Below are 15824 nucleotides of genomic sequence, written 5' to 3'. Positions count from 1 at the left end.
CGGTTTTGGTGTGACACGTGACCAAGCGCTGTCAGCAGCCTTGTGCTGGTCTTCTGATGATTCCCTGTTTCCTGTAAAGGATGTCACAAACCGAATAACAGAAACGCTGCCCTGCCTCTTTAATTACTGATCACATTGTTTCGAATGACGCGCACTCCACAGACTCGCCGCGATGCGTAGTGTGCCGAGTACATTAACTGCTGAACACAATTTTTCTATGACTGTACGCGCCATGGGCGTAGGTTTGGGGGGGGGGACGCTAGGTAACAGTCCCTATCAATATTTTGAGATGACAAATTTGTCCCCACCAATATTTAGCAAGCTCCTTTGAACTGCTATTTGGATCTTTGCACTGCTATTTGGATCGATTCTAACGGCCAGGACGACGATAGTACAAGAAAAGCCGTTATTTGATTGGCGGCGGGGTATCTGACAGGCTACATGCGCAGGCCGGGACTACTTTTGTGCTTGCACTAGCAGCGAGCAGGTGTGTTTGCGCGCGCATGTTGACAATGCCGACGGTAAGTTACCAGGGCTGTCTCTCTGCCACATTCAAAGGCCAGAGTAAAAACATTTTAATATTCCAGGGTTTTTTGCCCCTTTTTGTACTTTGTAGATGCCACCCAAAAAGAAGAAAGGGGACATAAGAAGCTTTTTCATAAAACAGAGTCAGAGTGTAAGTAGGCAAAATAACTAGCTAGCCACAAAAATAAACTAGCAGTAGTGTTATGGGGGGTTATGGGGGTGTCCCCACCAAAGCTGAGACCAAACCTACGCCCATGGTATGCGCACTCGCGCCTTTGATAACTGTGCACGTCGTTTATTCTGACTGTACATGTACCTGCAGCACGCTGCACCTGCCGCCACTTAATAACATTATATTTGACCCATATTGTCATTAATATACATACTGACTTCAACTTGGACCACTAAATACAAAGACTGCTGTTGTTATGTAAGTATGAGGTATATATTATTTAGTGTACAGGTCATTTCACGAGTGATAAACAAAGTGATAGCAAATATTTATATTCACGCATGTTAAATTTTTAAAAATGTGGAAACCACTCATTGCATTACACCATCTCCTGACTGCATTATTCTTTATAATATAGGAAAATTATACAGCGTGTGTATACATGGTTCTAAGTAAAACAGTTTGTAGTTTATTAATTTAGGGAAATGAACAAGTGTCTCAGCCCTCAAGGGACTATTTGACCAACCAACTTATTCCTGATTGCAAAATCTTATTGATAGTGTAAAAAAACATCAGCGTTGAAGCACATGCTGATTGATGGACTAGCGTTACTCAACATTACTTACTACCTTCCAGCAACACTACATACAACAAAGGTAAAATAGAAAAACATATAATAATAGTTAATTTAAATTGAACCGGAATCGGAACCTGAAAATTTTTATACGGTAATAAATGTTGAATTTTTAAATTACTTACTTTTAAATTAAGTTGACAGTAATTAATAAACAGTATTGAGTTGATGAGTATTGTGCATTTTTCTTTACTACAATTTTTATTTTTATTTATTTCTTTTTTTTTATGCTTTTAATGGAACCGGAACCGGAACCGTTAGGTGAAACCGGAACCGGAAAATTTCTAATGATTTCCAACCTTACTCACAATTGTGACTTTTATTCTCAGAATTATTGTTAATTATAAACTTGTAACTCAATGTAACTCAAAGTCAATTCTGCAATTATTTTTCTCTTTATATTTTTATGTTTTCCGCCACAAAATACATAATAATTAAATACAATAAAAAAAAAAAAAAAAAAAAAAAAAAGATAATTGCAACTTTTCTCTTAAGTCTCTTAATTGTGAGTTAACATCTCACAGGCCAGGGAAAAAAAAGTTAAGAGTTCTGCGATTTAAACTTACAATTGCAAAAAGCGTTTATACTGTTTAAACTGAGTTGCTATTTTTACAACTGCAAAAAGGAAAAGTCAGAATTGTAGGGTAAAATGATGCAGTTACACATAATTATTTTTTTTTTTACTGTGGCACAAAACAAGCTTCCATAGTTTCAGGAACCGATTAACAGTGTTAATAATCAGACTACAGCTGAACTGAACTTTTATAGCTGTGACTACCTGAAATTGAAAGTGAACTGCTGTCAGAAGTCAAAGTACAGAGTACTAAATCTCTTAATACGAGATTTGATCAGATTAACCAAATTAAGGGGTTCAGCAGATCAATCTTGTCTTGATCTTATTCACTAAGCTTATCCTTAACCATGATGTTAAATACACAATAACATTTTAACAGCCAATAAATTAGTCCTTAATCCAGGATCAGCGGAGGAAATGGCCACCCTGCTGTTGAGCAACAAGAGGTAAATACCTTCTTGTTTCATGTAAATTGCCCGCTGCTGATCAACTCAACAAGACTAATGGCTGAGACTGCTTTCATTTGTGAGATGGCCCTGTTTTTTGAAGCAGGCAGACTGCAGGGCTGAATGGCGTTGAGGTTAATTATGTTAGTAAGGTGCTATGTTTGTGGCACCCTGCAGATCTCTTCCCTGTCGAAACTGCTCTCTTCCTGCCAGGCGGCTCGTGTTACTACTGTCAGAACACTTAATTGCCTGGAGCACTTAATTAAGTGGAGATCATAATTTCTGGTAATCAGGCGTGCTTAACGTGGTCCCCCTTCCCCATCTTTCCTCCTGGACTTTTACTGTATGATTATTCCGATCCAGACAACTTGTTGGATGGAGGCTGGTTTAGATAAATGGCCAGGTCCCTATGGCCTGCTTCATTACTGCCTGATTTACTGCACACTCTCTCATAGAAAATATGGGGAGAAATGCAATCACCATTATGAGATTGCGCATTCCAGAGAATTTGATTTTACTGTTTGGGTCAGTGACAAATATGAGTGTCCAAGACAAGGAAATCTTTTAAAAAGTGTAAAACAGGTTTTCTCAGATATGTACTCTATACATTCATGTTAGTTTCACATGATTTTGAAAATTATTTTCAAGGAAAGTTTGGTCACACTTTATTTCAAGGTTCAATTCTCAGTTAACAAACCATTAATTACAATTTTTGCCTCAATAAACTCCTAATTGGCTACTTATTAATAGTTAGTAAGGAAGTTGTTAACTTTAGGTGTTGGGTAGGGTTAGGGATGTAGAATATGGTCATACAGAATGTGTGCTTTATAATTACTTATAAACAACCACCGTGTTAATAATAGGCATTTACTAGTTAATAGTGAGAATTTCCCCTATACTAAAGTCTTACCTTACGTTTATTTAAATTACTTTAAAAAGGCCATGTAACCTTCAAGCAAAAAGTAATAACAGTTTCCAGCATACATGTGAGTGTACACATCTTAAAGCGATAGTTCACCCAAAAATGAAAATGATGTCATTAATAACTCACCCTCATGTTATTCCAAAACCGTAAGACCTACGTTCATCTTCAGGACACAGTTTAAAATATATTTTTAATTTAGTCCGACAGCTCTCACTCCCTCCATTGAAGCTGTGTGTACGCTATACTGTCCATGTCCAGAAAGGTAATAAAAACATCATCAAAGTAGTCCATGTGACATCAGAGGGTCAGTTAGAATTTGATGAAGCATCGAAAATACATTTTGGTTCAAAAATACACTGCAGTATATATATATATATATATATATATATATATATATATATATATATATAATACACACATACATACACACACACACACACATACAGTCATGGGAGTGACTGGGTACTAACCTGGTGAAATCAGTATCATACTAATTAGATTGTAAGAGCACTGATTGCAATAAAAGGAGGGAAGAAGCGCTTCAATCATTGTGTTCTTGTTACTGTAGCAATGGTTACCTCCAAAGAAACACTTGCAGCCATCATCGCTTTGCATCAAAAAATCATACCATAATAGCTAATTTACTTTTAGTGTTTCTATATAAAAGAGCCTGCAGTTATTCAACAAAAAGACATGTGTGGTAATTTAAAAGAGCCCATACAGTATAATGGAACCACAAAGGCCATTTTTCAGGCTATGTCCGAGACATTTTCCCAGGATGGCCCAGTGAGGTACATTTTGCCATGTTCAGCGGAGGCTTCTGGTAACAGATGTCCTCTGCACCATGATGCAAGCTTCCCATCGGCTACACTCTTCCACACTGCAAGGTTCCACCCACTTGGCTGGGCCAGCAGTCATGTCTGTCATTGTTCTGGAGGAAGGTGATAACACACTAGAGTTTGAAAACAAAGCTCCTCAGCAACATTTACATGAGCTCTTAATAAAGTTCAAGTGGCGTTTATTGACCGAGGTTCAAAGACTGTTCGAGGTTGCCATAAGTAAATTTTCATCAGAATTACAAGAGCACTAAAGATCACAAACGGAAGAAATGTCTTTGAGCTTTCTTTTATATCCTGTCTTCCCTTTGTGATTGCGAGTGACACTGCTTCCCACCTTGCCTTCAGCCCGATCTGATAGATGTTAAGGGTAGGGAACAGGGAGAAATTCACACCAGCACCTTTCTGGAGCTGCCCTCACACCGGCGCAGCTGGTGTACGTCTTGAAAGAGTTAGCGCTGCCCACGCTCTCCCATCACGCTGAAGTACAGAGGGTGATGGAGACAGGTGAATCCACCCTGCTTGTTTTGCTTGATGTTAGAAGTACAGCAGCGAAGCATACGTTCGAAGCTCTCTGCCGTCGTCTGCTATGAAATATTTATATCTGTCTGCATTAGCATTAGCAAGCTACTAATTGAGTTCTGTGTATTCAGACATGATTAACTGGCTGGCATTCCTCAAAGGAGAGACCCAATTAGATAGCACTTGCATGGATTGTGTTTCAACTTCCCTCCTCATGCTGTTGTTCCTGTTTGTGTGTATCTATGGATCAGCGCTTAATTTCCATTTACTTGCGTGTCTCACCTGTTATGTTGTAACCAGGCAGAACATGTGACCATTTGAAGCTTTCTTAAAGTCAAACTTGCATCACTTCCTTCATAGGAGGAAAATATGTGACCCCAAGCTGACCCGATGGAGTGTCAGTTCAAGTGCTGCCTGCTGTATTTTGGCTCCAGTATAAGATGGATCTGGAGCCATGTGTCTACAGCAGTCACATTCTGCTTTCAAGCTGATGTTAAGGTGGGCAGACAGCATGAATACTGATTAGGAGAGGAAATGAAGACAAAGCAGGGGACCAGACAAAGTTCATTGACAAGTTCAGTTTTTTTTTTTTTTTGTCCAGATCTATTAATTTGTTCAGAATAGATTAAGAATTCCTGAATTAAATGGTTAATTATTGTCTGTTCAATGAATAATTCAAAGTGGCTGGGTTTGTATAGTATAAAAACAAACTCTTTTACTTGATGGTTATACGGCAATACATTTTTACAGTTTTTGTGAGCTTTTTCTTTTTTATAATGTATAAAAGTTTTTAAAAGGCATATGAAATCAACATCAATACTACAAGTATATTTCTAAGAACTTGCCCCATGTATTTCAGACTAAAACCTTTTTTTTTCTTTATCAAGGACACTCATTTTTTTGTGATTGCCCAACATCAGAATCTTTTACTTTAAAATTCCTTTAATAAGCGGATGCATAAAAGTGCAAGTATAGCTTTTAATAAGATTGTTTTAAAAATAAATTCCACACAGAAAGATGTTTAAGAAATATTTGGATATTCTACAGTAACAGCGAAACCGTCTGAGGTAACTACAGTACCACAGTGAAGTCAGTACAGGAATGTCTCTGAAATATAATGGCGGGGTGATGTCTTGGGAAAAGACTCTGAGAGTTCTTGGCTCAGTGCCTCTGCATTCATATCCAACCCCCTGTAGCTCTCTTTCCTTTAACTCTCTTTATTTAAGTAGTTCAAAAGATAGTTTCCCTGAGCACCTCACAGTCCCAGGGATCCAAAGCGGCAGTTTGGTTCTAGTCTGGTTTTCTGTCTGCTCAATGCTAATGGCCTTCTGTCGACCTGTCACCCATTACCGTCTATCAAGACTAGTTAAAGCTGTCATCCTCATTCTTAAGCCCTATATCTATATTTATATGCCTGCAATCTTAGTTGGCTAATAATTTAATGCATTTTTCTTAATTTAGCCTACTGACCTTTGACCTCTCAGCTACAGTCAGTGAGTTCATAGGGTTTGCTTTTTCAGTTTTTTATTTCTTGATCCACACAATTTCCCTAGTTATTTTATGTATTTATTTATTTATTTTCTGGACAGCGTCTGTATATTTTCATATCGCGTACAGGTGCTCTTCTGTGAAGTTTTCCTATTTACATAATAAAACGGTGCTGACAGATAATCAGAAAGATTTTTGTGAAATGCTGCATGATATATTTATAACGACTCAGGGCATTGCTTGAAAATTAAATATAAAAGCCCATTCTGGTTTTAAAACTATTTAGATTTGAGAAGATATTTGGATACAGCTTCTAAGGTAAATGCAGTTGGTAGGGTGACATTGAAGGGTACAGGTGTTTTAATATTCTGCGCAAAACAAATCCACGCCACCAAGCTAACTGAGAATAATGTAAAATTGATAAAGCCTCCTATCAAAGAAGACACCCAGTAACTTCAGAGTGTTTTGCTTTAATTCACAAAGAGCACAATGAATTGGCAGTTGATGCTTACAGTATACACAGAGTGTGTGTTATTTTCCTTCATGAATATTGATTTGTTCCTCACTATTTTGTTCTTCACATTTCACCTTCTTTCATCGCATCCTATCTAGACAGTCTGCTTTCTGTTTTATTTACGTCAGTCTTCAAATAAGTATCATCATTCATTTACATTTAGTCATTTTTATGTCCAGAACTATGCGAAGTTGTCCTGTTAGGGCATTCTTTGTTGTGTTTAGAGATTAGCTTTGCTGCACCCACAAAAAGAAGAGTGACTGGAAGAAAGAGAGAGTGTTGGAGCACTTTGTCAGGAAATCGAAAAAGCAACAAGGGAAAGAAGAGGCTACAATTGACTTCAGTGCTCTCCACTCACCCTTTCGTTCAGAAAGACCTGTCTGACCTAAATTCATTCTACCTCATCTGCCTAGACGTTTGTTTAGCCTTCTGGGCAAACACTTAGAGATAAGTATGAAGCTGAAAAAAGGGGAATATATGTGAATATATTACACTCAGGCAGAGCAGAAGAGTAAATTGAGAGCATGAGTAGACGTTTAGTGCCCTCTAGTGGCTCTCCAAGCCATTATTCTTCCACCAGAGAAGCCATTAGCGGTGCTCTGTGCAGATTTTCCTAAACCATCTTTGAAAGTTACCGGACAGTGAATCCACAGCATGTAAATCAAAACTGCTTTGACGTCAAGATAAAAGCTGCAGCAAAATGAAAAACTTGGGAAGAGAGCTCTGACTGACCCAGACTTCACTGTCGCGCTGTTCATCCGATGACTGTGGCACAACGTATTGTGAGAAATCTTCTCTGAAGTGTGAAAGCAGCCTGTTTTTAAACGTTTCTTCAGAAACCTGTGAGCAGCAGGGATCCAGACTCTTGTTCAATCCATTAAAAAAAAAAAAAAAAACGCACAAAGACTCAGGTTAGGCATTACACTGTGTTCCTAAAGGCTATATACAGACTGTCTGTCTTTCTGTATTTCCCCTCCCCCTCTTCCTTGCCTCAGAGTTATGAGACAAGCCTCAAGGGTTCTCAGCAGCAAGCTTATTAAAGGCTTTATCCGTTTCCAGGATTTGCAGAGGATTGCGGAACGGACATTGTTTGTACACAAGTGTTGCTCTCGGAAATAATGTTAATTTCTGTTATGCTCGTGAAAGAAATGACACAAATTAGAAACGTGTTTACCTTCTTGAGCCTTGGCGACCCCTCAGCAGTCAGTCTTCTCTGACACACCTGTTCTAAAGCTGACTTGATCGAATAATGATGAGCAGATCGTAGGAGCTCAGGGCCCAGTCCTTTGACCCCAGCGTCAGCTTGCCGGTGAAACGAGAGCATGGGGAATGATCCCAGTGCACAGGCAGTGCAAACAGGATTTGGCTGTGTTGATACATGGGACTCTTTCCAGTAAATTCTGTCCATGCAGCTGAAAACTCTATATACTACAGATCTGTTCCAAGTGACGGATATATTCATAAGTGGATTTGTAACACTGTACAGTACATTGGCAGGAACACCATGTGTCACATAACTGCCATTCCTCACACAGTTTCTTTATTAGTATTTAAAAAATATATTATTTTTATTAGAAATTATCACTTTATCCTCCAACTGGGTAAATTTTGCTGTGTATGCAATGCTACAGTAGCTTATAATTTGGCTAGAACTAGTGACCTTACTTTGGAAATACCATTTCGTAGTGTGTAAGCTGATGTTATCTAGTATGTTACTCATTTTGAAGGAAAAAAAATTGCAAAAACAAGTCTTGAGAGTGCATGCTTTTCCGCAGTATGCAGAACGCATTTTGTTTTATTTTTAACAACCCTATAGTGGTCATTTATTGATTAAATATAAGAATTTGGCATAAAAGACGCATACAATTAATATGTTTAGAAGAAAAATGCCCCGGGAAACCAATTTACAGGGGCAAATATGACCCCTCAATGGAAGATTTATGTCAAGAAAATGTCAGTTGTCCACTATTGGCCTATATAACCAGCCAAGATACTGTATCAGCACAAAAACACCCCGCAAATGATCATCAAGTAATCATTATCGACCAAATCCCAGAAAATAGAGATATCCTTTATCATCAATATCACAAAGTCTTAGTGTGAGCAGATATCCACGATCATACTGTCAGCCCTGATCATCAGAGCTCATTGGTGCGGCAAACATGATGGCTTATAGTGTTGCCACACATGCACATACTTTAGGCATGGAAGTCTGTGTTTGAAAACAGTGCTGAGTGGCTGTGCCAAAGAGACAGGCAGCCAAAGAGGACAGCTGTAGCCTGGAGTACTTACACATACTGAGATGTGTCAGGGCGAGCGAATCCCGAATGGAGAAATCCAGGAAATATTTGTGCATCATAGCGTCTCATGCGAAGACAGTCTCACACACATGCTTTCGAAGAGAAAGTCATCCTGCAATTGATCACACACCGATGATTTCACCATCCTTTGCTGTAATTGCTCGGCAGAAGGGGAGGGAGGGGGATAGAAGATTATTTTATATGAAATATCGAAATAACAAATCCAGGGCTCGGGGTGGACATTAATAAGAGGAATGTGAGCGAAAAGTCATCAGCTGGCCCGTGGCCCAGTATCCGTGGCTGTGGAAAAGCCTGCAGTCATCAGAAAGTGGACGTATTTACTGCTGCGCCTCTCGCAGAATGAAAGCGAGAGTGAATAATGACTTTGTTTGTGAATCAGAGAGTAGCTAATCAGATCTCACTCTCATTCCATTGCGCACTATATATGCTTTATATAAGAACCTCCCTCAGGCATTTGAGGACAGAGATACACTTGTGTTATTATCCTAAGGAAATCTATTAAATGTTGATAGATAACGGATTTAAAGGGTCTGTTCAGCCAAAATATAATCTGCTATAATCTGTTATCATTTACTCACCCTCTTTCCAAACCCATTACCCTGTTTTTTCCCATGTGAACGTTGTTCAACATACAGTAAAGTACATACAACATATGACAGAAATCTCTCAGGTTTCATTCAAAATAACTTTGTGCTTCAAAGATTAATGTAAGCAATATGGGTTTGGAATGGCATGGGGTTGATTAATGACCATTTACATTTTTGGCTGATCTAACCCATTAAAGCTGCAGTCGGTAACTTTTGTAAAAATATATATTTTTTACATATTTGTTAAACCTGTCATTATGTCCTGACAGTAGAATATGAGACAGATAATCTGTGAAAAAAATCAAGCTCCTCTGGCTCCTCCCAGTGGTCCTATTGCCATTTGCAGGAATACATTGCTCCCGTTTAGAAATAACCAATCAGAGCTGCGGTCCGTAACTTTGTTTGTGTTCAAAATGTAGAAAAATATATATAATAAGCGAGTACACCATTTTCGAACCCATTTTCCAAACCGTGTTTTTAGCTTGTCCTGAATCACTAGGGTACACTTATAATAAGTGTTTATATTCGGACTATTTTAGATTGCTTCGGGGATACCGCGACGGAGTAACCCAGTACCTTTGTGATTCTTCATAGACATAAACAGAGAGAAGTAGTTCCGGCTACAATGTTCTACCGCAAAACGCAAGCAGTTCTGTTTATTAACCACTAGAGCGTCAAAAGTTGCCGACTGCAGCTTTAATGGTGACAAACGGCCGTTAAAGAGTTAAGAACAGTAATGGAAATAAATGTGTTCTTTTGAAAGTAAGTCAAATGTGTTCGAAATTATGACCAAACTTTTATTTTTGGGTGAAATATGCCTTAATGTGTATGTAAGCATGCATTTGAGCATGTTTGATCAATGAAAAAGAATGGAAAGTAGTCATAGAAACGTTTGTTTTCATGTGTGCTTCTTATCATTATATAAATCAAGCATATCTTCAGTTTTGCTTAAATAAAGGTTATTCCAACTGCCAAGCCACGTATCTCACTATCTCAGCTTGATTTGTGTGCTGATATAAATCTATCTCAGGTTGCTTTTAGAACTTTGTTTCTCTGTGTTTGATTTTAGAACACCCTGGAGACCTGCAACATATGTAGTAAGCCCATAATGGAGCGCATCCTGCGGGCAACTGGGAAGGCCTATCATCCCAAGTGCTTCTCCTGTGTGGTCTGCCATCGGAGTCTGGATGGCATTCCCTTTACTGTGGACGCCTCCAACCACATCCACTGCATCGAAGACTTCCACAAGTATGACCAGGCACGCTTCATACAGTATATCCACCTACAACAATGCAGGATTTATGCAAACCCATTTAGTACATTGTTATTTCAATCTCAATTACATGAACGTAAACTTAATGAAATACCAAAAGCTATTTTAGGGTTCAGATAGGACCTTCAAAATAATTTCACATCTTATTTACAGGAAACATGACTTTTAAGTAGTCTGTTCAGCTTGTTTGTATGTAATAAGGAATTGAAAGGTTTCACAAGGAATATGGGACTGTGAGAATATGATCACGACAGAAATGCCATTGTGTCGAGGAACAGTTGGGCTGTACCTGGATTGTACTCATTGTTACTATTGTGGTGTAATTAGGCCACCATCTGCTGAACTTCCCTCTTTTTGCCGTTTGTTGGTAAAACCCAATGAAGCCAATCACCTGACACATTTGCTTTTGTGTACACATAATCGCCTCGACTCTTTCTGTTCCTGTCCTGGGTTCTCAAATTGCTGAACACAGAAATGTATCCATTGTGAAGCTTTCTAAAACAGTTTGGGTCGGTAGGATTGTATTTATATTTAAAAATGTATTTATATTTCTTGTTCTTAAGTTCTTGTATGCTCACCAAGAACGCATTTATTTGATTAAAAATACAGTAAAACAATAATACTGTTTACAATAATATTATAATTTAAAATAACACTAAAATATTTATATATTTTAAAACATAATTTTTCCCAGTGATTGGAAAGCTGGATATTCAGCAGTAATTACTCAAGTCTTAAATGTCGCATGAACTTTCAGAAATCATGCTAATATGCTGATATGGTGCTCAAAAACATCAGTTATATTGCTTTCTATTTTTGTGGAAATCAGAATATGAATTTCAAAAGAACGGCATTTATTTGAATTCATTTAGAAAGCTTTTGTAACATAATAAATGTCTTTACTGTCACTTTTGGTAAATGTCCTGTGTCTTTGCTGAATGAAAGTACAGGTGCATCTCAAATAAATTAGAATGTCATAGAAAAGTTCATTTATTTCAGTAATTCAACTCAAATTATGCAACTCGTGTATTAAATAAATTCAGTGCACACAGACTGAAGTAGTTTAAGTCTTTGGTTCTTTTAATTGGGATGAATTTGGCTCACATTTAACAAAAACCCACCAATTCACAGTCTGTGTGCATTACATTTATTTAATACTTGAGTTGAATTACTGAAATAAATGAACTTTTCCACAACATTCAAATTTATTGAGATGCACCTGTATTCATTTAATTTAAAAAAAATCTTACCAACCAAGTTTTGAATAGTGTATATTATTTAATTTGATCAAATTCACTTGTATCAAAAGTCATCATAAGCCAACTTTGAGCATCTATGTCCTAGAGAGATTTGTTTTATGATCTCTCTTTGTTTATCCTTCCCTTTTTCAAGGAAATTTGCCCCTCGTTGCTCTGTGTGTAAAGAGCCCATAATGCCAGCACCTGGCCAGGAGGAGACTGTGCGTATTGTGGCTTTAGACCGTGACTTCCATGTGCAGTGTTATCGCTGTGAGGTGAGAGAAAGCCCTTGGGGTGGTTAGTTAAAAACAAATCCTTAATGTCTTCGGAAATAGAAGTTTTGTACTGACAGTTTTGACCCTTTATAAAACGAATTTGTGTGTCCTTACTATAGGATTGTGGCTGTCTTCTCTCTGAGGGAGACAACCAGGGTTGCTACCCTCTGGATGGCCATGTTCTCTGCAAAAACTGCAACACCAGTCGCATCCAGGCCCTCACTGCCAAGGCTACGACTGACCTCTGAGTAACACACATATCTACGGTACATGCAGGTCCCCAATGTTCCTGCATTTATCGAAGCCTGAGAAACACCATATCCTTTCACATCACTGCACACACATATTTATGGTCAGACAAATGCACAGGTACACATAAAGCTTGTCAGTCCACTTAAGGGGCCACATACTGTGCCTTATATTAAAATTGCACTCATTTTTTCTGTCCAAGCATTTTTATTTACAGATATGTATTCACCAGTGCCCACTACAGCTGCTTGTAAACTCCTAAACGAATTAGGCCTTAACATATAGAGCAAAGCTGTTCGATTCTAACTGACGTTCACAGAGCTGGTTAATCAGGAAGTGGGACTTTGAGAAAACCATCACAGAAAATGATAGAATCTGCCTCTAAAAAGGGACCATGCTGTCTGATCGCTATGCATTCCAGTAACCTACAGCTGTTATTTTATTTTTCATCTTGCCGTTGTATTGCCACAGTCCAAATACACTTTCACATAGAGCTACTAGTCACACAAGTATACATTCTCTGCAGCTGCTTCATGAAATAATCTGAAGTTTTCATTACACATCATTCAAGCATATCTCCTTATGGCGGCTGTGATATTGGAGGTTTCATGTTTGATAAGGTACACAAGTCAGTTTAGAAAGACCTGGATCTTCACCTTGACTCATGCATCACACCTGCTTCATCGGTTCATGTTTTTGTGTACATACTGTACAGCTGTATGTGTGTGAATCCATAGCCTTTCGATTTACATTTCTGAATTCACCCTTTGAGATGAAAGTTACCAAAGAGCTACATTTACTTTCTCTGGGACAGTGTGTATGTATATTATTGTATGCTTATGAAATCTAATGGGAAGAGTGTTTTATCCTTTAAGGACTGTGAATGACCTTCAGTAGCTCAGAAACCTAAACACGTTGTGGTTCACTGAGTGTGGTTTCCTGTTTCTTCCTAAGTGTACCGCTTCAATTCAAGTGAATTTAGCAAGAAACATTCTGCGCTTTGGAACTTCTTTGTGGTTCGGTGGTATTTTTTATTTTTTCTTAATTTTTTTTATAATTGCGCTCAGTTATTTCATCTATTTGTATATCATGAGTAAAAATAGTGAAAAGGTCTAAGGATAAAATATATGTATTTAGATATGCACAGTGAATTGTGCAATAATGTCATGGCAGATTATTAAATTAAAATTCTCAGAGGAAAAACTGTCAGATTAGATTTAAAGTGTGACAATCAGGGCTGAAAGGGTGTTGGAAATGTGTTTTATTTGATCTTATCTCATCTAAGACTTTAAGGGCTGATGAGAAGACAATATCTGAAATATCCTCAAATTGTGAATTTATTGTATTAGTATTAAGTAAGCTAGGTAGAGATAGACGTGAAAGTATTATTAAAAATAGGACAACCATTTAGGGAGACTAATATTTCTTTCGTAATTTTTGTACATGCACAATATCATTATGCAAATTTCTTCTTTGTTGTTGCATTGACACTTTACTAAGCAGGATATGCAGACGGTTTTTTATTCGATGAGAAAGTGTTCAAGTTGTTCTTAAAGCTACAATGCACACAGTTTGGGAAAATCTGAAATTATGTACAGTATATACAGTATGTCTACAGAGTGCCATTTAAATTTCGAGGTTTAGAGAGTCAACACCTCAGGAAATTTCCGCTCATATCAGTGTGCTGCAGTGATGCCCCAGGGATCTTCCCCCTCTGGTTGAAGGGTAAATTCAGATGTGAATGCTATGATATATATGCAAACTGGATAGAAATACATGGTTACGTACACCTCTCGATTTATTATGACAGTTTGCTGATTTTGGGTGTAAAATGAAATGCGCTAGCTTTAAGCCACAAGGGCTTCATTAGTGCTGCAGTGCTTCAATCTGTACCTCTCTTTCTTAGTACTTTTTCTGTATGTGCCTTTTCCAGCTTGTGTGAAACTGAGGTGGTGGTGTTTGTGCACAAACACAGCTGTGGCTTGTGGCTGATGTTTCGTGCCGAAGGAGATGATGTTTGAATGGTCTGTTTTGTTTTTGTTGGGGGTTTTTTTTCTATTCACGCTACCTAGAGGCTATGCATGTTCGCTACTTGAAACCATCTTTATTTCCAGGTTTTATATAGAAAGACCAAATATTTTAAGACTTAATTCGATATTTCTTTGTATTATGTCTTTAAAAACATTAAGTGTTATATGAAAGAGAATTATAGTTGTATAACTTGGAACATTTAGTTTGTCCTTCCTCTCTTTGGCTTTACTGTTTATTCCACTAAACCCATCTCAAGTTCTTTTAATTCAGACTGCTTATAGATTTGCTTCATCTGTTGTTGTTCAAATTGATTTGTTCTGTTTAAGTATTTGATCAGGATGCAGTTTAAAACACTTTGTACTAAGTTTCCCCATCTGTAATCATTACAGTAGCAATAACCTGATGATTATATGAAATTGTTGTTGCAGCAGATGCAGAGTACCAGCATTCCAGTGCCTTAAAATACATGGTATAGGCTACTTTAATTGTCATTTAGGGCACTTTGATGTTTTTTTCATGAATAATTATTACATAAAACAACCTAATCTGTGCTCTAGTGACATGCTAAGTAAATACATGGATTCTGTTCTTACACTCTGTTGTTTTTGATCACATACAACTTCCTCTATAATTAATAAACCTTTTGAAAAACTCCATAATGATTACTCGCTTCTTCTTTTTGTATGCTCCTGTTAATTCATATTTCAGCTCTTTCCAGCTTTTGGCAGGTTTCCCAGGTAACAGAGACAGATTTTCATTGTACTCTTTGCACAACCTAAAGGAGAATTCATTTAGCATGCTACATGCTGATATCAGTGATACATTCAGCACATGCTTGGCTACTTTAGGTGGCATCTAAAAAGACAATCAGCACAGTATTATGATTTAGATGAGCTCAAAACCTTACCGTCTGAGAGCATTTTTCATCTTTTGTTGCTTAGATATTTAATCAGTGAAATCATGAGGATGGAGTTGTTAAAATAATTTCAAATACTAAAAAGAAAAGACCGTTTTCTTGGGCCCTCTTGAGTCCCTGCTTGATTTAATCCTTTCAATTTGTCACCCCGCGTTCCAGGAACCGGCAATAAGCCACACAGTTCTTTTATTCTTCACAGATTGCTAAATTGGAGCAGCACATCCACAATATTGGAGCGGAGAGTGATCCCAGAGGAATGCAGAAAATGAATAATAGTTATAAAAGGAACAAACAGTAT

The 15824-nt window shown here is 37.7% G+C and overlaps 1 protein-coding gene across 3 annotated transcripts in view; it reads left to right on the top strand.

Annotated features, from left to right (window-relative positions):
- LOC113050613 (lipoma-preferred partner homolog) overlaps positions 1-15266 on the top strand; it is a 167298-nt gene extending 152032 nt beyond the window's left edge. For all 3 annotated transcript variants that reach the window (XM_026213779.1, XM_026213777.1, XM_026213778.1), the window contains 3 exons: positions 10614-10792; positions 12210-12330; positions 12450-15266. In XM_026213779.1, coding sequence (XP_026069564.1) covers positions 10614-10792; positions 12210-12330; positions 12450-12578 — 429 coding nt within the window. In that variant the 3' untranslated portion in view covers positions 12579-15266. The remainder of the gene's footprint in view (positions 1-10613; positions 10793-12209; positions 12331-12449) is intronic.
- The last annotated feature ends 558 nt before the right edge of the window (positions 15267-15824 follow it).

Source organism: Carassius auratus, chromosome 31, assembly GCF_003368295.1.
Source record: "Carassius auratus strain Wakin chromosome 31, ASM336829v1, whole genome shotgun sequence".
Lineage (NCBI taxonomy): Eukaryota > Metazoa > Chordata > Actinopteri > Cypriniformes > Cyprinidae > Carassius > Carassius auratus.
The sequence above is the reverse complement of the archived record's forward strand: the minus strand, read 5'-3'. Positions and strand labels throughout refer to the sequence as shown.